The sequence below is a fragment of the Paroedura picta genome, chromosome 1, assembly GCF_049243985.1.
Source record: "Paroedura picta isolate Pp20150507F chromosome 1, Ppicta_v3.0, whole genome shotgun sequence".
NCBI lineage: Eukaryota > Metazoa > Chordata > Lepidosauria > Squamata > Gekkonidae > Paroedura > Paroedura picta.
The window spans coordinates 149,807,735-149,829,122 of record NC_135369.1 but is presented as its reverse complement, the minus strand read 5'-3'; the positions used below and the strand labels follow the sequence as shown (position 1 = coordinate 149,829,122).

General features: G+C 42.8%; 1 protein-coding gene across 1 annotated transcript; it reads left to right on the top strand.

Annotated features, from left to right (window-relative positions):
• Window positions 1-3,623: 3,623 nt before the first annotated feature.
• BAG2 (BAG cochaperone 2) lies at window positions 3,624-20,999 on the top strand. The gene is made up of 3 exons (XM_077308059.1): window positions 3,624-4,018; window positions 13,014-13,123; window positions 13,967-20,999. Exons 1-3 carry the CDS (start codon window positions 3,849-3,851, stop codon window positions 14,365-14,367), a joined length of 681 nt encoding a protein of 226 aa, XP_077164174.1. The 5' UTR covers window positions 3,624-3,848; the 3' UTR covers window positions 14,368-20,999.
• Window positions 21,000-21,388: the final 389 nt, after the last annotated feature.

The window sequence follows — 21,388 nt, the reverse complement described above, 5'->3', positions numbered from 1 at the left end:
AGTTGGAAGGTGGGAAGATGCTGGGAATGGAGAAACTTACTAGCAGAAGGGCCTTTCAGAGAGGCCAGCACATCTTCTACCCAGCAAGCAGCAGAAAGAGGACAGATAAGTCCCATTGTTGGCCCTCATTGTTAGAGTGTTCTCTCCTTATTGGCTGTACACTGCCAGGTAGTGCCAATCAAGTAGGGATTAAGTTGTCTGCATGCAATTTGAACTGATTGGCTCTCATTGGCAGAGTGCAATTTGCACTGATTGGCCTTAATTAGCAGAATGTAATTTGAATTGATTGGCCCTTATTTGCAGAATGCAATTTGAATATATTGGTCCTAATTAAAGGTAAAGGTAAAGGTATCCCCTGTGCAAGCACCGAGTCATGTCTGACCCTCTAGCGTTTTCATGGCAGACTCAATACGGAGTGGTTTGCCAGTGCCTTCCCCAGTCATTACCAAGCTGGGTACTCATTTTATCGACCTCGGAAGGATGGAAGGCTGCTGGGATTGAACTCCCAGCCTCATGGGCAGAGCTTTCAGACTGCATGTCTGCTGCCTTACCACTCTGCGCCACAAGAGGCTCTTTGGTCCTAATTAGCAGAGTGCAATTTACACTGGTTGGCCCTCATTAGCAGAGTATTCTCTCCCTATTGGCTGCACACTCCCAGGGAGGGTCAATCAGGGAATGGGTTGGCTGCACACAACATCAACTTTATAATGTTTACTTATAGTGATGATATTAATGAAGTCCACCAATCTTTGGATAATTCAATCTAGTGATCAGTTTACAAACCTGAAAGGGGACACAGGTTTGCAGGAATATGTGAAATCAGTGTCTATATTGTGAGTATTTTTCAAATCTAGAAATGATGAAAGGAATTATTTCTAGGTTTAAGCAATGGTTTCCTTCAGTGGCTGTTGCTAGGCAACCACACTTTCAGGCTGGATTTATGTGAGGAACAAATGCAGGGGAAGGGGACCTGGGTTGGACCCTTTCCAGAACTATTTTGCTAGGCCTGACAAGGCTAAGCCTGGCTAGGGTTGCCATCTCCAAGCTGGGAAATTCCTGGGTATTTTGTGGTAGAGTCTGAGGAGGTCAGGGTCTGGGGAAGGGAAAGGCCTCAGTCAAATATTCCAAAGTCCACTCTCCAAAACAGTCATTTCCTCCAGGCAGACAGATCTCTGAATCTATTGTTCAGATGTAAATCAGATGTCCAGATCCCACATGGAGGTTGGAAACCCTAGAACTAGAAGCACCTAGACCTGGTGACTTGATACCATCTGATCTGCATGACTCAACAATGGCTGGCTGGCTGCTACTGCTCAGCAGGAGTTACTGTAAAAGGAAATGTGATATAGCTGTTAGATTAGGGCAGTGGTTCTCAACCTGGGGATTGGGATACCTTTGGGGGTTGAATGACCCTTTCACAGGAGTCACAGCAAGACAAGCAGATTGGCTGGGGGGAGGAAGCCATCTGAATAACAGCCTTGCAGGGTAGATCGAGATAGAATGTTCGTCTGTCTGGAGCAGCGGGAAAGAGCAAGATCAGCATGGTGGGACAAGAGGCAGAACTGAACTGAGAGACCCCAGTCCATTTTGGTTTAATTTGTGTGAAATAACACTTGCATAATTTTATGGTTGGGAGTCACTACAACATGAGTAACTCAAAGTGTTCCGGCATTAGGAAGGTTGAGAACCATTGGATTAGGGTTTAATGAAACCTTGGAGTTTCTTGATGTCCCTGGAAAGATTTCCTGACTGGATGGTATAATTGAGTGCTATGATCATATATGTTCATGTTAATCTCCTCACCCCCCCAATGGTCAATGATGGACATGGAGGGATTGGGAATGTGAGGGTCCTTGGGTGAGTGTGTGCACAGCTTTGCTTCCCAACCATATTCTGTATGATTGCACCACTTCTGGGACTTCTCAAAGCCTGGGGAATGTTTCAAGGGTTTCTCAAAGGTAAAAAGTTGAGAGAGGATGAGTTAGATACTAGGTAATTTTGGGCTAGTCACATAATTCCAGCCTAATCTTCCTTACAGAGTATTAAAAAGATGAGGGGGGTTATAGCATAAACTGCTTAGTAAACAGAAAATATAGCTGAAGATGAGAGGCAGATAAAAGGTAGGCTGGTGAATGGCTGAAGGGAGAATGAGGCAGAGAAAGGGGAGAGGATGTGTGGATAGAATAAAAAGATAATACTGTGGGGAGGAGGAAAAGGGAAACTGAGGAGACACTCAAGTCCGTAAGGGTTTCTACCATGCAAGTGAACCTGGTCCAGTAGACAGCTCCACACACCTGGCCATGCTTTTCTTAGGTAGAAGCTGGAAGGTGGGGGAGCTAAACATAGGTTGTTGGGTTGTTTCTTAGCTCAAGGCTAGGCAAATCCTAGAGATTTGAGAAGTGTAACCTAGAAACAGTGGAATTTGAGGATGGAAGGAATGTCAGAGGACTATAATATCATAAACTCCACCCTCAAAAGTAGCCATTTCCTCTAGAACTAGAGTTGTCAACCTCCAGATAGGGACTGAAGATCACCGGGAAATACAATTGCAACAGAGACCAGCTTCTCTGGAATAAATGGCTGATTTGGAAGGATGGACTCTATGAAGAAGAAGAAGTATTGGTTCTTATATGCTGCTTTTCCCTACCCGAAGGAGGCTCAAAGCAGCTTACAGTCGCCTTCCCATTCCTCTCCCCACAACAGACACCCTGTGAGGTGGGTGAGGCTGAGAGAGTCCTGATATCACTGCTCGGTCAGAACAGCTTTATCAGTGCTGTGGTGAGCCCAAGGTCACCCAGCTGGTTGCATGTGGGGGAGTGCAGAATCGAACCTGGCATGCCAGGTTAGAAGTCCACACTCCTAATCAAACATAATACCATGCTGAAGTCACTACCCTCCCCAAACCTCATCCTCCTAAGATTCCACCCTCAAGTATCTTGAAGTTGACAATGCTAAAGGATTGATTACTGTAGTTGCTAGGTGGCAGAAGTGGATGGTTTTTAGGACTGAAGGCTTCCTGAATTACAAATCTGTACTTGTTTCTCCTTACCATACAATCTTTCCTGTGCTTATTGTTAGGTTGTTTTCCACTGTGCCCAACCAAATCAATAGCACTATTGTGTAGATAAAATATTGTTTAGTTCTCAAGTCAGAAGCCTCTTTGGCTTTATTTCCCTAAAAGTTTTTAAGAGCTGAGAAACCACTGCAGTGCAGTTAATGGGAAGGTTTCTCACTGTCAGCTACTGGCATTAAGTCAAGGGAATGCAGCAATGTTGTATTCCATACAAAAAAAAAAAGCTTGGCAGTATAAAAACCTAGGCAACACAGACAGCATTTTAAGAATAAGTATCAGTGGCAATAAGAACAGTTGTTTTTATGAGTGCTGAGAAGAACACTTCTTAAGGGAGATTATGTATGGAATAGTCCCATTCTGCTACAATTACAAGTGTTAACTAAAGTAAGGAGTGAATGATCTCTTTTTCCTGGCTGGATTTTAAATTCTGCCCAGTTCTGCTTCACCGCGTACTGGCAGCGCTGTGTCGTGAGACCTTTCGGTTTACTTTTCATGAGGGCGAGGCGGCCCCTGGGCGTGTGCGAGCGGGCCTTCCCCCCTTTCCTCGCAGCCCCTCAGCCCGCCGATGGCTGCTGGGCGGCCGGGCTCCGGCACTTGGGGTTGTGCCCGCCGAGCGGCCCGGGGGGCTCGAGAGCGCGAGCAGGGATGACTCGTCTCCTCCTTTGGCGGCGACGCCGGTGTCACTCCGGGGGCGGCGCTGTGGCCGCAGCCTGGCTGCGGGGACTCCTCCCGGGCAAGGGGCAGAGGCGGCCACCTCTCTCTCGCCTCGGCCGCCATGGCCCAGGCCAAGATCAGCAGCAGCGGGAAGGGCGGCGGCGGCGGTGGCGGCGAAGCAGCCCAGCAGGCGGGCGGTGGCGGGCAGGTGCGAGGCCGCTTTTTCCGCTCCACTTCCATGGCGGACCGCTCCAGCCGCCTGCTGGAGAGCCTCGACCAGCTGGAACGGAGGTAGTCCGCTCGGCCGGCGGTGCGAGAGTGTGTGGGCTGTGTGTGTGTATGTGTGTGTGTGTGTGGGGGGGGGGGAATGTAGAGCAATGGCTTTTGTCAGGCGGGGAGGGGGCCTGAGGAGGCCGGGGAAGCAGCTGCATAACCCCTGGTTGGCCGCAGAAGAGAAGGCGCCCAGTGGCCAGGTGGGGTTTATTGTTATTATTAAAGCTTTTTATGTGGTAACCGAGATATAAGGTGACTGTTTCTTGCAAGGAGGGGCCCTCTTAAATGTCTCCCGCCCTGGAAAACATGATTACTCTTACAAAACAAAGCAAAAAAAGTCCATGCAGTCCGTCCCGCCGCCCCCCCCCCCCCCCCCCCGGATGGCAGCCGCCTGAGTTTTCCCGGCGTTAGGATGGGAACGATTTCACCGGCTTGGCAGCTGTTCAGAAGGGGACAAGACGCTGCTCAAGGGAAACACAGGGATGCTGATTGTGGGTGGCTGTGTTGGTCTGAGGCAGCCCAACAAATTTAGAGTCCAGTGACATCTTTAAGACCGACAAAGTTTTACTCAATGTATGAGCTTTCACGGGCATGCACACTTCCTCAGATACAGTGATACCTTGAATAAAACTTAGTTGGCCTTAAAGGTGCCACTGCATTCAGTTTTGTTCTATTTTAATGATAATAATCCCAGAAAAACTTTACATTTGCCAAATGTTTCTTAATTCGCTTTGGTCCTCGGGGTCAATTTGTTTTGCTTGGGGGTGGGGAGGGGGGCTTACCATATCTCGGGAAGAGAGAATCTGAATGATTAAAACTACAAGGATGATGTGATTTCATCATAACAAGAAGAAATACGTTAGGTCAGTGTATTTAGGGGCTTGAAGTTTAAAAGCCTGAGCCAGCTTGCTGGGAGGGCAGTGTAAAATAATATAAATATAAATATAAATATAAATATAAATATAAATATTATATATTATATATTATATATTATATATTATATATTATATATTATATATTATATATTATATATTATATATTATATATTATATATTATATAATATAATATAATTATATAATTATATTATATATATATATATAAATATATATATATAGTTGAACAGGAGGTATGGCTTATCCTCTTTCATCACACTGTTCATAGCTAAATGAAGCTAAAGTTTATAGCTAAAGGAAGGCTGTTTTCAGGAGGTGTTAAAAATAACAACATAGAATGATCTAGAAATCTGCTCTGAGGCGAGGAAATTTGACTGGACAAAGCTGGGTGGAGTTTGGAGCACTACTACAGGGAAGGGGAGGCGCTAGGGCCATTTTTTAACTGCAAGGTGTTTTGATATTCTAAAATCAACTTCCAGAGGGAAACTGCTGTGCCAAAAATGACAAAACCCATTCTACAATATGGTCCTAAGCGAAGTTATATGCTTCAAAATCAACTGAAGATTGTGGTTTTACGGCATAACTCTGTTTAGGATTGCACCATTATTTAAGGAAGTGTATCCATTAACTCCCACCGTGTCACCAGCTCCCTTAACCATTATGATTTTAATATACAGAGAAAAGAGGTTGACAGGAAGTGATTTGCCAAATTTATTTATTTGTTTATCATATGGCATGTGTGTGGTATAGCCAGGAGATCCTAGAATTGTCTGGCATCCAAACAAGAGACATTCGGGGATCGTTTGCTATTGCCTGGCATCATGACCCTAGCATTCCTTGGAGGTCTCCCATGCAAATACTAGCCAGGGACTGCTTAGCTTCTGAGATTTGATGACATCAGGCTTGCCTGGGCTATCCAGGGCAGAGTCCCTCTGCACTTACTTTGTTTATTCCATTGTCAATCCTGTTGAATTCAGATCGCTTTGAACTCGGGTCTTCTTCTCCCCCCTCCTCCCCATTGAAACAGGAAAGTCTTTTGCACGTGGTTAGGGTAGTTCAGAAGGGGGGGGAGCCAAGCCTCTTTCTTTCTTTTCTTGAAGGGAGGGGGGGAGGAGCCAAGCAGGGAGCCTCTTTCTTTTCTTGGAGGGCTGGGGGAGAAGATCGAAAAAGGCATCGGAGGGAGGAAAAATCCACAAAACATGACCAGGTGTGGCCTATCAGAGATTCTCTACCACAGGAGCTTGGTTTCCCAATCAGGATTTTAAAATATATTGAGCATTAAAAGCACTCCAAGATATCGCACAATAAAGGTAGGGTCACTCCGGATCAATCCTTCTTGCTGCAGAAGGAAAATTTAAATCGGCCAAAATCCAAACGGAAATTGCATTCTGTGTAGAGGGCAGGGACTGAATTGACCTGGGATTGGAATAAAAGATCCGTGCAGTTTACACCCAGGTCAGGGTCTAATTTGCCAAAGATTTCACAAGGAGTCCTTATTGGAGCCTGAATTTGAATCCAGATCTTTTGGTTCTCACTCTAGAACTTAATTGGGTCAGATTGGCTTTGAGTCATTCTCTTTTCATGTGGATGTAGTTGAGAGTGCTTGGGAAAGGGAGACCAGAAGAAAGTGGACTTGTGTAGCACTAGAAAGCACTAGAAATTGATGCAGTAAAAGTGCTACACTCAGTATGCCAGCAAATTTGGAAAACTCAACAATGGCCACAGGATTGGAAAAGGTCAGTTTACATTCCAATTCCAAAGAAGGGCAATGCCAAAGAATGTTCAAACTACCGCACCATTGCACTCATTTCTCATGCTAGCAAAATTATGCTCAAAATCCTACAAGCTAGGCTCCAGCAATATGTGGACTGAGAACTTCCAGAAGTACAGGCAGGATTTTGAAGAGGAACTAGAGATCAAATTGACAATATACGCTGGATCATGGAGAAAGCTAGGGAGCCTTTGATTGTGTGGAGCACAACAAATTGTGGCAAGTTCTTGAAGAGATGGGAATACCAGAGCATCTTATTTGTATCTTGAGAAACCTATAGGCAGGTCAAGAAGCAACAGTGAGAACCGGGCATGGAATCACTGATTCGTTCAAAATTGAGAAAGGAGTATAGCAAGGCTGTATACTGTCGCCTTGCCTATTTAATTTTTATGTGGAGCACATCTGAGAAAGGCAGGATTAGAGGAGTCACAAATTGGGATCAAGATTGCAGGGAGAAATATCAACAACCTCAGATATGCAGATGATACCACTCTAATGGCAGAAAGTAAAGAGGAACTAAAGAGCCTGTTGATGCAGGTGAAGGAGGAGAGTGCAAAAGTTGGCTTGAAACTCAACATCAAGAAAACGAAGATCATGGCATCTGGCCCTCTCAATTCCAGCCAAATAGATGGGGAAGAAATGGAGGTAGTGACAGATTTTATTTTCCTGGGCTCAAAGATCACTGCAGATGGGGACTGCAGCAAAGAAATTAAAAGATGCTTTCCTGGGGAGGAAAGTTATGGCAAATCTAGACAGCATCCTAAAAAGCAGAGACATCACCCTGACAACAAAATTGCGTCTATTCAAGGCTATGGTCTTCCCAGTTGCAATGTATGGCTGTGAAAGTTGGACCATAAGGAAGGCCGAGCATCAAAGAATTGAGGCTTTTGAACTCTGGTGCTGGAGAAGACTCTTGCGAGTCCCTTGGACTGCAAGGCGAACAAACCGATCAGTCCTAGAGGAGATCAGCCCTGACTGTTCCTTAGAAGGCCAGATCCTGAAGATGAAACTCAAATACTTTGGCCACCTCATGAGAAGGAAGGACTCCCTAGAGAAGAGCCTGTTGCTGGGAGCGATTGAGGGCAAAAGAAGAAGGGGACGACAGAGAATGAGGTGGCTGGATGGAGTCACTGAAGCAGTCGGTGCAAACTTAAATGGACTCCGGGGAATGGTAGAGGACAGGAAGACAGGATTGTCCATGGGGTTGCGACGGGTCGGACATGACTTTGCACCTAACAACAACAACAACAACAACAACAAGAAATCAGGAGTATGATTAAAATATGATACCCTCTTTCATTGTCCAAAACTTTTTGAATTGGAAGTTTCTCTTACATACATACATACATACATACATACATACATACATACATACATACATACATACATACATACATACATACATACATCTACATACGACTTTATTGTTTCCAGCCATAGGCCATTACAATGCGATCAATATCATATCAGTTGATATAAAAACAGTAAAGGAATTAGAACAATACATGCCAGTAGTCCATAGATAATAAAAGACAATAAGAATTCAGGTTTCTAGTTCTCTGGTGGCATAAAGTTTCTCTTGGTGCTGTTTGCTTACAGGTTATAGATACATGCATAATTTCTGCTGATTGATTATCAAATACTGATTTTTAAAGTGTTAACAAAAGAACACTTATTGTATATTGATGATCGCTTATTTATTGATTGATTGATTTGATTTTTAGCCCGCCACTCCCAAAAGGCTCGTGGTGGGTTACAACATTTAAACCCCCCAAAAAAATTCCCCTAAAAACCATATAAATATCCAATACCTATACAAAATTCAAGATACAATTCGGCATTAAAACAGCTAAGAAATCCCCCTTAACCAATACCTCTGGGGGAGGATATGGGAGAATAGAACTTCAGCCGTCAATAAGATGTTAAAGAAGGAAGGGGGGGGCAGTTCTTCCATAGCATGCCGGCCTCAACCATAGACCTGGGGGAAGAGCTCCATGTTGCAGGCCCTGCAGAAGTTCCTGAAGGGCCCTCATCTCTTCCCGGAACTCATTCCACCAGGTAGGTGCCAGGACCGAAAAGGCCATGGCCCTGGTCGAGGCCAAGCACGCTTTCCTGGGGCCGGGTATGACCAATAAATTGCTTACCGCAGAGCGTAGTGCTCTGTGGGGGGCATAGGGCGAAAGGCAGTCCCTAAGTTATGTGGGACCTAGACCGTGAAGGCCTTGAAGGTAAGTACCAGAACTTTGAACCGCATCCGGGCAGCAATCTGAAGCCAATGCAGCTGCCTCAGCACGGGCTGGATATGGGCCCTCCAAGGTGTGAGGACCCTAGCAGCCGCTTCCCATATGCAAGTACTTGCCATGTTTCATTATTTGCCAATTTAATAAGAGGATGCTGCTGCCTGTGCTTAAGGCCATCACACTTGGGTCTCCAAGTGGTGGATATTGGTTTGTTTCACCTTCATAGCAAGCTTGGGCTACCTCACATTTTCTCTTCATCTGTGCGACAATGAGGAAGACATGCTTCTGGAAGATGGGCCAAAGTTGTGAGCGAAACACACAGGTGCTCTGGTGGGGGAGACCTATAAATAGTTCCAAACTAACAGAGACCTCGGAGTCCCAGCTGCCATTGCAGAAAGTTTATGGTGTCTGGGCACCTTTTATTGTTTGTCGGAACTTGTGCCTGGACTGTGAGGAATGACTGCTGTGCAAGCCTAGGCCTTTTACACAGACATAAATGTCATTGAGTTGAATGGCGCTTATACACTGGCAACTGTTCTTGGGAGTACTGCCCGCAATTGCCAGGAATACTAAGGGTTAAAACGAGGGTCCCCAATATCATGGCTGCAGACTCCATGGCTGAGCCAGATAGGGCTTTTGTCTAGCAGGGCTTCTGAGTACCCACTGGAAATACATTTGACTGTGCAGATCTTTAAAATGTTGCTTTGGCAATAGCTGGCACCACAGTATAAGGAACGTCACTGCATGACTTCAGCTAAGCTGTGTGTATGCAAAAAAATATTTTTAAACAATATGTTCATTTTAAAAGGCATGGTATAAAACAGAGCTTCTGCCTTTAATGAGCTTCTGACTTTGGAGAACGGTGGTATAGAAATCTAAAAATAAATAAGTAATGTTGAAGAGTTGCTGTTAAAGTTACACATAACTTAATTCTTGGATATTTTGTGGTTGGCTCCTGAAGCAGCCATTTTGTGGCTGTGCCCACTGCCTCGTGTTAGAATTACAAAGGGGCCCACAGGCTTTAAAAGGCTGGAGACCCCTGGGCTAGGTGGAGCCTGAAGAGCATCTGCTTGTGGTAACAATAAGGAGGTGACTTCTCAGAGTTTCCTTTTACAAGGAGAGAATGGAAAGCCATAGAGACTGGTCTCATTCCACACTGGGAAGGGTGAGATCTCTGTTACATTTGTAACCAAGGAAGACTTGCTTACATGGTTGGAAACCAGACCATAAAATGGATGGTCATGTGACACTGTTTAATGACTATCAAAGCATAGGTCTGTTAGGAAAAAGTCAGATGCTAGATTTTCTTTGCTCTGCTAGGAATAGCTTAAAAACTGCGATTCAGAGATATTTCTTAAAAGTAGAAATTTATGTATTTTCAAGCGGGAAGTCAGTTCAACTTGGCCTTTTCTGCAAAACAGTTTAAACATCAGCAGACGGCACAAGGAACTTAACCACAAACACATTTTGATTTTGCTAAACTCTTTTTTTATGAGCCCCTCCAAGGCAGACATGTGTAAACTGTAAGCTCCTGTTTCTCAGACAGGAGGAGGGGTGAGAGGTGCAGTTGCGGGAGAAAATGTATAAAAGGGAAAGTTGCTTATACAAACTTTGAGCTGGCTTTCTGGACATGCTCTCATATTAAAGCGTTTAATATGATATAGGACAACTTGATATGCAACCCTTTGTTTCCATTTTGATAAGTAGAGTTTAGATACTCTTGTTGGAGTGGAGCCTTTTTGGCACGGGGACTCCCTGCATATCAAACCTAGCTAAAAATGAAGTAAAATGAGCATTAGATGCTGCCAACAGAACACCATGACAAAACCACACCCTTTTCTTCTTCTAAAGTTTAATGAATTGGACAAAATTTCTAATCCATTTCTAATCCGAATCTCTAATCCAGAAGCCATGAAGATGAACCACAGTTTGGCCACCTGTAGTCTAATCCAGTGGTCCCCAACCTTTTTATCACTGTCAACGCTTGACAATTTTACTGAGGCCCGGGGGGGGGGTAGTCTTTTGCTACGGAACATCGCTGCCTCCGCCTTAGCCCCTGTTCCACTTGCTTTCCCACCAGTGCCCCTGACTCCCCGCCGCCCACTGGGGGGCCCTGCCAGCAGCAGCTGCCCAGTGCTATGCTGAGGGGGAGCCCCAGCCATGGCGGCCGCTGGAGAGTACCAAAAGTGAGTCGGCGGCAGTGTGGCAGGGCAGCTCCCGAGGCAGCAGTTGGGGAGGAGGACAAGGAGGAGCCGCTGCCCGGACCGGTGGTTGGGGACCGCTGGTCTAATCCATTGTTTTGGGAACTCCAGTTTTGTAGAAATGACATGCAAGATCCAGGTTTGTTTATAAGGAGATTTTAATAAGCAGTTCTCAAAGCTTACAGAAATAGCAGGCTAAGCTCCCATCTGCTGGGTCTTGAACGCACATATGGGCAGTGAAACTTAGCCAAACTTCTAGCTAGACAGCTAATACTAAACATTTTATATCCAAAGTAAAAAATAATTAAGGCAAACTATCCCAAACATTAAGATGGGCCAGGGCATCTCATATTTGGCATCTAGCAGTGAGAGGAAACAAATCAGACTTTGAAGATAAAGAGCTGCTAACAAGTGTGAGAGAGAAGGATGCTCTTGGGAGGAACCTGACCATTGTCCCTTCACAAAGTTAAGGCAACTAAAGGTCAGGTACCAGACTGCAGCAGAGATGGGAGTTACAAAGACTATACCTCCATAATGCTCACTTGAAGTCTGAAAAACCTGTTTTCAAAAAGTGCACCAACATTCTTTCCCTTTATACTATGTTTATATTACTTTCTGTAGTAAAAGTAAGCACAATCATTTTACAGTTTGGGGGAAAGGAGCACTATATCCTCTTATGAATCTTTACTGTAATGGCAACCAGTTGGTTTCATCATGCCAATGCCCTGATTTTAAATATATTATGTTGGTCATTTTCTTATTAATCCCACAGTAACAAGGATGCTGTCCATTCACAGAATTGCAGCAATAAAAGGCAGTCTTCTACGAAAATCATCCTGAGAAGAGTCTAAGCATGACATGAGAAGGCAATCTGTATCCAAAATTAAATAGTGAACAATGCCTCCTCCACTCTTGCCTATCATATATAAAAAGTACATTATTTACTTAATTAATTCCCTGTGGGGATCCTCAGTCCCTCCTCCATTTTATTGTAGCAACTATGCTGTGATGTTGGTTAGGTTATTATGACTGGCCCAAGGTCAGACAGCAGGCTTCTGTGGCAGAGAGGGGATTCAGATCTATGGCTCCCTGATCCTAGTTTTCCCAGTTGTTCCTCTTCCTTCCCCCTGCTACACTATTTTTTTGCCAGTGGTAAAAAGCAAACCAGCAACCTAGATGATCTGCAAATGCTAAATGTTATAAGATTAACCAAAGTTTTGTAAAAGTTGTTTTCAGGCATGGTCTAACTCAGAAAGAATGTAATTGTTAAACTGTGAAGGTCCACTTTACATAAACTAATGGAAGGGTTTTTTGTTTTTGTTTTTTGGAAACTGCCTCTCAGTCACTTGAATCTATATGCTCCTTTCAGTAATGCTACAGAATGCTACTGGGCCAGGTGGTTGATGTATTTTCCATTTCCTTCCAACATGCATGATAGGATTCATAACTGGGTTACATTATCACAAGGGTCCTTTCCCCTATCTTTCTTCTTGTGATAATTGCTGCTACTCCAGGCTGAGAAGATGAGATTTATTACCCTTCCTCTCTCTTCAAGGTAGAGGGATCTAGGAGGAAAGGTGACTGTGGACTTAATGTACTGGACTGCTCTTTCCTTCCCGTTTTTCCCTTTGGAAGGCCATCATCTGCTTATGGAAAGCCATCACACACACTCTACTGAGGGGCTGAATCAGCTCTTAGTTTTTCAATGTAGAAAGAACAGCATTTTGGACCAAACCAGGAGATGAAAAAGTAGGAAATTTAGTTTGTTCTAGTTTGTAAACTAAATTAGTACTATTAGGAACAGCTTGCCACGTTTAACTTTTTATCGAGTGTATGTGTTGATAAGTGTTTTTACCAGGATGTACAGTATTTCCCCAATTCTTCCTCTTCCTTTTGCCCACAATTAGGGTTGAAGCCTTGCGGGATGCAGCATCGTCAATGGAACAAGAAAAAGAAACTCTTCTGGAAATGATCCATAATATACAGAACAGCCAAGATATGAGGAATATTAGTGAAGGTGGGAGCTTAGTAAGCATATCACTTGTGCATCTCTTCATTCACTCAAAGGAAGATTTTAAAATATGTTGATCAAAAAAACAAAGGAAGTTTCCATATGCAGATATTTCCTAGTAGCCACCTATAACCTTTTCCTTTGGTGCTCAATGAAGCCATGGCTAAGGGTCTGGGTACCCATGAAAACAATGTGCTGCAAATGTCTACCGTGAGAAGGAGCAATCATCAGATGAAATGTTTCCCCTTCCTTACTCTTGTTCTGTTTAGAGCTAGCTCCCTGTGTGTGGGGCAGAGGAACAATCGCATCTGATTCCTCATTCTTACAATAGCTACCCTTTTGTAATCAATAAATCTAGATACTCACAGGAGCTGCAGAACACAACTTCTTTATTTGCAGCCTAGCTCCTAGTAACTTAGGAGAATGAAAGCAAGGAAAAATAATAATTGGGGGTGGAGTTTCCCTCCACTCCTAATAAGGCTTCAGCTAACTCTTTACTGTCTAGTTTACTACATACCCCACATTAGTTATTTCATACAGAACAATACATGGCAGCATGTTTGGCTTGGTCCTCTTTACATGATAGATGAATGCATGTTAACAGATTTATCTAGTATGAAGAGATGCTACTAAAGATTGTCAGCCTCTCAAAGAGCCTCTTCTAGCAGTATGCAATGCCAATGCCACTCTTATGTCTTGCAGAAATTTCAGAGGCCTTAGAAGGGTATGATTTCTGCTTTGCAATGCGCTATAGATCACGCATCAAGTAACACAGTTCTTTTCAGTCTCCCTATAATAGTTTGTTGTTGTAGGAAGCTTCAGTTCAAAGTGTTTCACTTTCTAATGCAGGTGAAAGAGAAGAGCTCAATCTGACTGCCAAACGTCTGATGGGCAGAACCCTCACAGTTGAGGTTTCTGTGGAAACCATCCGAAATCCCCAGCAGCAGGAATCGCTGTTTCATGCTACGCGGATGATTGACGAAATAGTCAGCAAACTCTTGGATGACTTAGAAGACTCCAAGAGCCGCTTAATGTCACTTTATGGGGCATGTATATCTGAGGTACCATCTGGACCCATTGATCAGAAATTCCAGTCCATTGTAATTGGATGTGCTATAGAAGATCAGAAGAAAATCAAGAGACGGCTAGAGACTTTACTAAGGAATATAGAAAACTCTGCAAAATCCATCATGCTCCTAGAACATCAGAAGGCAACTACCAGGAACCTCTGCAACAATGGAAAAGATTAAAAGCTATCGCCATTTTACACAAAGCTCACAAAAACAAAGGAATGCTGCTCTTAAAAATCCTAAATCATGGGGCTTCTCAATGCATAGCTGGTGCTGTGGAAATCTGATTGAACAGAGAACTTCTCCCTAACTCAGTTGTTGGCTGTTCAGAGCACACCGAAGCATAGCTGGAAGAAGAGAATTCTAGAATATACTCTTACCTTATACTAGAGGTAAAATGTCCCTGACTCCATTGCAGATAAGGCAAAGACCAGTTAAACTTCACACTTGTGGGGCATTTGTCCTATGGCAGCTATGGGGTGAAACAGCTACAGGAGCCATACTAGTATCATTGAGTAATGTTTATTCCATGTCTTATGTTCCCTACACAGGAATTTCAAGGGGTAGACTGTAACCCTATTGGGGAGAACATGTCCTTACTGTGCTGGGTACATTTAATGGATAGCTGTAATCTCATGTAAAATAATGGAGTGACAAGCAATTTTTTGTCTTCTTAAGAATTAGCTTTCTCATAACTCATGTCAAATCTGTTTATAGGGAATTAACCATTTGATATTTTTAATTGTAAAATAACATGTTCCTGCTAAACTTGAAGCTTCTCAGCACCCATTCTTCTGCCTTTTTTTTAGTTCTCAAGAAAGTTTCAGTCTCATTATATACAACAACATTCTCCCAATACTTTTTTCCATCTTTGGTGAATGAATCTGTATGATGAGGAGGCTGCTACAACAGATATGAAGGGAAATGTTGATCTGCATTTGTTTATTTTTATTGTAGGCCTATAAATAAAGAGAGAGTGCTTTGCACTGCGAGCATTTCATTCGTCTTCACTGGATACTTCACTGAGTATGTCTAGCACCCTTAACTACTGGAGACAAGTAGTAGGTATCCCTTGAGCTGTATTTTAACTGCCTTTCCCCTGGGACCCAGAAGTGGGTAAGCAAAAACAGGGGCAAAATAGCTACAGTTTGGAGCAGAGATGTATCTTGAGCTGTGCAGGATTGCCTTCTCTTACCACTCTTATTCAATATATATTTTCGATTACCTGTTGTTGTGGGGGGAATTAAATTTTGGGTGCTAAGACATCATTATAAAATTATACACTTAAGATGGTATAATAGTGGATATTCAATACTGGTTAAAATTCAGTACACTTAAGATGGTATAATAGTGGATATTCAATACTGGTTAAAATTCAGAGGTGATGGAATTTTATATAGAAAAATCGTAAGGATGGGATGTGGCTCAGTGGTATAAGCACACACTTGCCATGTAAGAGGTCACAGATTTGATCCCTGGTATTTTTAATTAAAAGGAGTAGGTAATGTGAAAGATCTCTGAAAATGTGCTGTCAGTCAGAGTAGACAATACTGACTTTAATTGACCAAGGATCAAATTCAGTGTAAGGCAGTTTCATGGTGGGTTTAAATACAGAAGGCAAAATTTTAAAATTCTGTAATTGGAAATTATTGCAATGATCTATGAAGTATGTTCATTCGGCATGTGTTTTTTGCTGCATTTAGAAATTAATCATATACTGAACACTTTTCTTATTTAACTTAAAATAAGATTTCAATGTACACACAAGGTCAAGGGAACAAGGATAGATGAGCAAACAAATCAGTAGATAATGCTACTATAAAGGACATTTCCAACTAAAGAATTGGTAGACTGATTATTGCAGTGTATCCATTGGCTTGAAGAAGGGTTTTAGTTATGTGTAAGAAAAAATAGAAACCTTTCTGGATCAGGCCAATGGTTTTACAGATCAGCTGGCCAGCCAGTTGCTCAGGAAGGCAAAGAGACAGGGCATAGAGGCCAAGGACTTCCACTGATGCATCTGGTATTCTGAGCCTGCTGCTTGTGAGTATGGATATTCCCTTTACTCACCTTGGCTAGTAGGCGCTAATAGATTTATGGAGGATAGGTTTAACTTTTTAAAAGCAATCTGCAATTCCAGGTAGAAACAGGTTTCTAACCCAAATAGAAATAATAAAATAAAGAATGACCCCCCCCCTTTTTTTGCTGTTTTTTAAAAAAGTGATCCTTGTTATATGCTTAGTTAAATAGCAATACTTTGGGTATGCAGTGTTATTTCAGATGTCATCAGTCTTAAAAATCCATCTCCATTAAGTGCCTTAATCCTTTAGTACTATTGAAAAATACTTGAACATCCACTGGCTTTACTGACGTCTCAGTAAAGATTCTGTAAAATAGCCCATGAAGCCTAGTGGGTTTTATCACCAGAGTACCTTTTATTGGTTGTGTAGAGAGAAACAGCCAGTTTTAGGTCCAATGCATTTATTTTCCCTGCAAAGATCAAAGACTGCAAATCATTTTGACAAAGTTAATTAAAAAATATCTGAGGTTACATCAATGTGGAAATACAGTTAACCAGCCACAGACACAATTTGTTTTAATAATTTTGTTACACTCTTGACAAGGACTATAATAATAGTAATAAAACCAAATGTCCCTTTTTGGTGTGGGATAACTTGTAGAAATGTTTGACGTAATCATAGTCACAAGTCTACCAGGCACTCCATTACCCACATGAAACAGAATATCTTCCTCAGTTAAATTCTGTTTACCTTGATGGACAGAATAGCTCTATGCAGACTTAACACATGTATGTAGACATAATGCTTAACCATAGTTTGAATTAATTGTACAGGCCATAATTGCAATTACTATGGTGAAGCAACACCCTTGCACTGAGCAAACAGTTAAGATATTTTTATGCATTTATGTTTTGTTTGAATTGTATTTCTAAATGTTTGTAAGCAGCTCTGATCTTCACCAGGAAGAAAAACATGATAGAGGGGTAAATGAAATTTTAAATGTAAAGGCATCAAGTAGCTTTTAATGGTATCATCTTATACCAAGTCCTAAGTGAAATCAGGCTCCATCTTTCATTTGGAAACTTTCACTATTTGTACCTCCTTTCCCCCCAGTGGTGATACAGAGAAGCTTACTCCACATTCTCACCTCCATTTTATCCTACCCACTTAACTGTGAAACAGGTTAGGCTGAGGGAGTAGTAGCCCCAAGGTCACCCAGTAAGTTTCCATCACAGCAGAGCAGAGATTCAGACCTGAGTGTTCTAAATTCTGGTTTGATGCACTAACCACTACACCATGCGTTCTCAAAGACCGTTTATGCACTGGGAACTTCAGTGCCCCAGCTCTCATGCAGGAGCACAAATTGGAGGCGGATGAGGTGCCCCAGGCCAAGTATTCCCCCATGTGGGTGCAGGAAGAGGTGGGGCAACCTGCTATGACTAAAACTCCAGCCTGCAGCCTGGCATGAAACCTCCAGTGCATAAACTGTCAAAGCAAGGCAACAAGCCATGATTAACACTAATCTTAGGTAAGCATTACACCAACACCGGGTCAGATTCTCAGATCCAAGGCACCATCAAATTCAAGTGAGATGAGCTTTTTCACTTTTCCTCCAGCAGCTTCTTCCTACCCCATCTTATGCTTTCATTTCAGTATTAAAAATTCAAACAATATTCAACAGATCATGGAAGTGTCCAAATTTTGTGATATTGATTCTTGTGTGAACTTCCTAAGAAAGGCTAAAGGAACTATTCTTATTGAACATATGCCATAGAATGGAACAACTACTGTTAGGTTGATAGGTTACAGTGACTTATAGCAACCTACTGTGGTTCATGTATTAAAAGTCCATTCTGACCTTTGCAGATTTCCTGTTTCAAAATTCAAAAAGAAATTTTAGTAAATAAGTATTCATTTTCCTGACCAACAAAAGATTTTTTGATCAACTGAGTACATTCAAAACACTATATTTCCTAAACTGGGGATATGCTGATTTTAAAAGCTTAGATTTTTTTTTTTTAAGCACACTAATTTAAGACAAAATGACGATTGGATACTCACCGTGAGGAGTCTTCCTCCTCTGAGGAGAAAAAGAGGACATCGTCTGGGTGATTCATCACCATTCCATTATGGAGACAGCTTGGTGTAGTGGTTAGGAGCATGGATTTCTAATCTGGCGAGCGGGGTTTGATTCCCCACTCCCCCACATGCAGCCAGCTGGGTAACCTTGGGCTCACCACAGCACTGATAAAGCTATTCTGACTGAGCAGGAATATCAGGGCTCTCCCAGCCTCACCCACCTCACAGGGTGTCTGTTGTGGGGAGAGGAAAGGGAAGGTGAATGGAAGCCACTTTGACACTCCTTTGGGTAGAGAAAAGCGGCATATAAGAACCAACTCTTTTCTTATTATTATTCAGATTTTTTCCTTCCTGTTAGCTTCCGATGGGAGTCCCTACCCCAGCTCAGTTCGGGAAGTCCAACAGTTTCTAAACTTAACTAATAATCTGTTAACTCTTCAAACTGGTAACAAGAACATAGAAATATAGAAAAGAAACAGTCAGAATAATGACAGTTATAGCAGCCTCACAGTATGGCCTTTTCTTTGGTACATTGCTTAATTTCTAACAATGATGTAGGAGGGATGAGGATGTCCTTTTTTCCCCCTTAGAGGAGAAGGACTCTTCTGGCTGATGGTAGCCTCTTGCCTCCTTGGTGAAACCTAGGTAGGGTGTTCTGAGTTCGAAACATGGAAGATAAACCAAACTGTAATCTCCTGTTAGACCTTCTCAAAGTCCTGGGCATCACTTTCTTTTTATCTCGTTTCCACTAATACTCGCTGTAAAGCCTCTCCAAACAGTTTCTCACCATAGAATGACTAGGCAGTCACAATTGATTTGGCCTTCAGATCCGCTTGCCATGCTCTCAGCTATAGAGTCCTTCTTGCTGCAGAGCTCGTTGCCATGGCTCTAGCTTTCTAGACGGTTCCCGTGCTGCCTGGTATCTCCTTAGACTTTTTGTGGCCGATTGGGAAGCTTCTTTGGTGGTCAGGGAGGGGACGGTTCTAGAGGATGCGCCCACCAACTGTTGAGTCTCCCCCTCAATCATCAGGGCTTCCATCTCTGTCTTCAAAAGGAGAATGTCCTGTGAGCTGTGACTGCTTATTTTCTCTTCTTGGAGGCATGTAATGGCCACCGGCTCTGTTAAACTGAGAGTGCACCTCTCCAAACTTTTCTCTCTTCTGGATTTTTAGCCGCTCTGAACTACTATTAATAGTGTTCAGGCAATACTTTAGGATAGACAGAATTTAGAGAAATAGAGACTCAATAGAATATTATTAAAAAGGGCTGCCCACTGCCTACTTAGCTGTCATCCTATGCTGAGGCAGGAACTGAACAGAGCAGCGGTGACTCCCACCAGAAGTTAACAGGAAGGAAAAAATTTGAATAGCCCTGCCTCCCTAATGGAATAGTGGTGAATCACCCAGAGGATATCCTCATCCCCTCAGAGGAAAAACTAGCCTATATTAAATGATACCAAGCTCAGGTCCTGCCCAAAGTTGCCATTGACTTAAGGATTTCCATCACTGGAACATCACTGTCCCATTCTCCACCACTATAAGCCAAGATTCCCATGTAGTTCCTGAAGATGAGGGGGGACAGGAACAGCATGAGAAGGGAGCTACAGTTTTGCAGCAGAAGGGGGCAATCAGAGATCGTGTCTCCCCTTCCATTTGTAGAACTGCTGAGAAGGTTCCAACATACTGAACATGCATTCTTGCTTTTTAAACTTAGACACATCTCAGCTGGATCAGATCATAGTCCATCTAATCCAGCATTCTTTGGAGTAACCCCTGCAACAAACAGCAACTGGATAGTCCATCTGAAACAAGCCAGTGAACCACCAAAGGCATTGCCCTCTGTCTCTTTAATAACTTTCTCCTAAGGTTACGTACAGCTTCTGCCATTTTGAACTTTACAAAGCATAGCATAAGAATAAATGCAACAGGTCTCTCAAAAGTGGTGAAACCAACTCAAGACTTTTTTGTCCACAGCTTTTTGTGCCTGTGACTTTGAACAATAAGTCAGCACACAACATTGCAATAGGTGTTTGTGATGGGCTGAGTGACCATCCCAGATATGTTACATTGCATCTGAGTTACAAATGATTACTACCTTCGTTTTCCTAGAACTGCAGTCACCTACAGTTAGTGTTAAATTTCATAGTCTACTAATTACAATCCATGTGTGGAAACAGGCACAAGTGTTGATCCTTAAGGATTGTCCTGCACAAGTGAAATAAAAACTGGAAGGTCTGCAGTCAGCACCCTTGGCTATAAAAACAAAGTTTTTTATAAGCCTGGGGCTACATGGACCCTACCAAATGAAAAGTCTATAGTCATAGCCCCCCTCCAGGCATGAGCACAATCAAAGCTGGTAGCAGTGATCATTGTTTTGGTAGGGAAATCTACATTTGTAGTAGCATATGACTGAGAACTTATGAATTAGATCAATAGTACTCCCACCTCAACACTGAACATTAACATTCAGTAGTAGCAAGCTTGATACCATTTTGTGCCACTTTGTGTTGCACTTATCTTGAAATAAAAATACAGACTTCTTATTGACTAGAATTTTTTAAATATTATACCTATGCATGACCATGATGGGTGGGGATAATTGGTATTTTTCTTAGCTAAGTGGAGATGCCCAAATTAGGTCTTTGATTCTGAAAGTAGTAGTATGAATGAAGGCCTTAAAAGCACAGCAACACAAATTTGCTACTGCATTTATTACCCCCCCCCCCCTTCATCATTGTGAAACTCTCAGTGACTCACATAGGATCCAAACCCTGCTAATCCTGTATCTCTGTCTTTGTTCACTGAGGCATTTCCGTTTGTGGAAGCGAGGTCCATTTACTGCTTAACCCCCTACTGCTGGCTACGCTTCCCTCAACCCTTGTGATGTTCCTAGAAGTCCACTGACTCAATACAGAAGGATGGCAGCCATTGTGCTGTGCAGGCTCCAAGAACAGGGTACCCCCCTCAAACTCAGACAAAACTGAGATCCCTGTAGCTTCAGCAAAGCTGCCACAATCGTATGCTGGCTCTATAGATGGCAATTACATTGTTATGGACAGACTTTAAACTCACATGACGCATACAAAGGAAACAAAGCAAAAA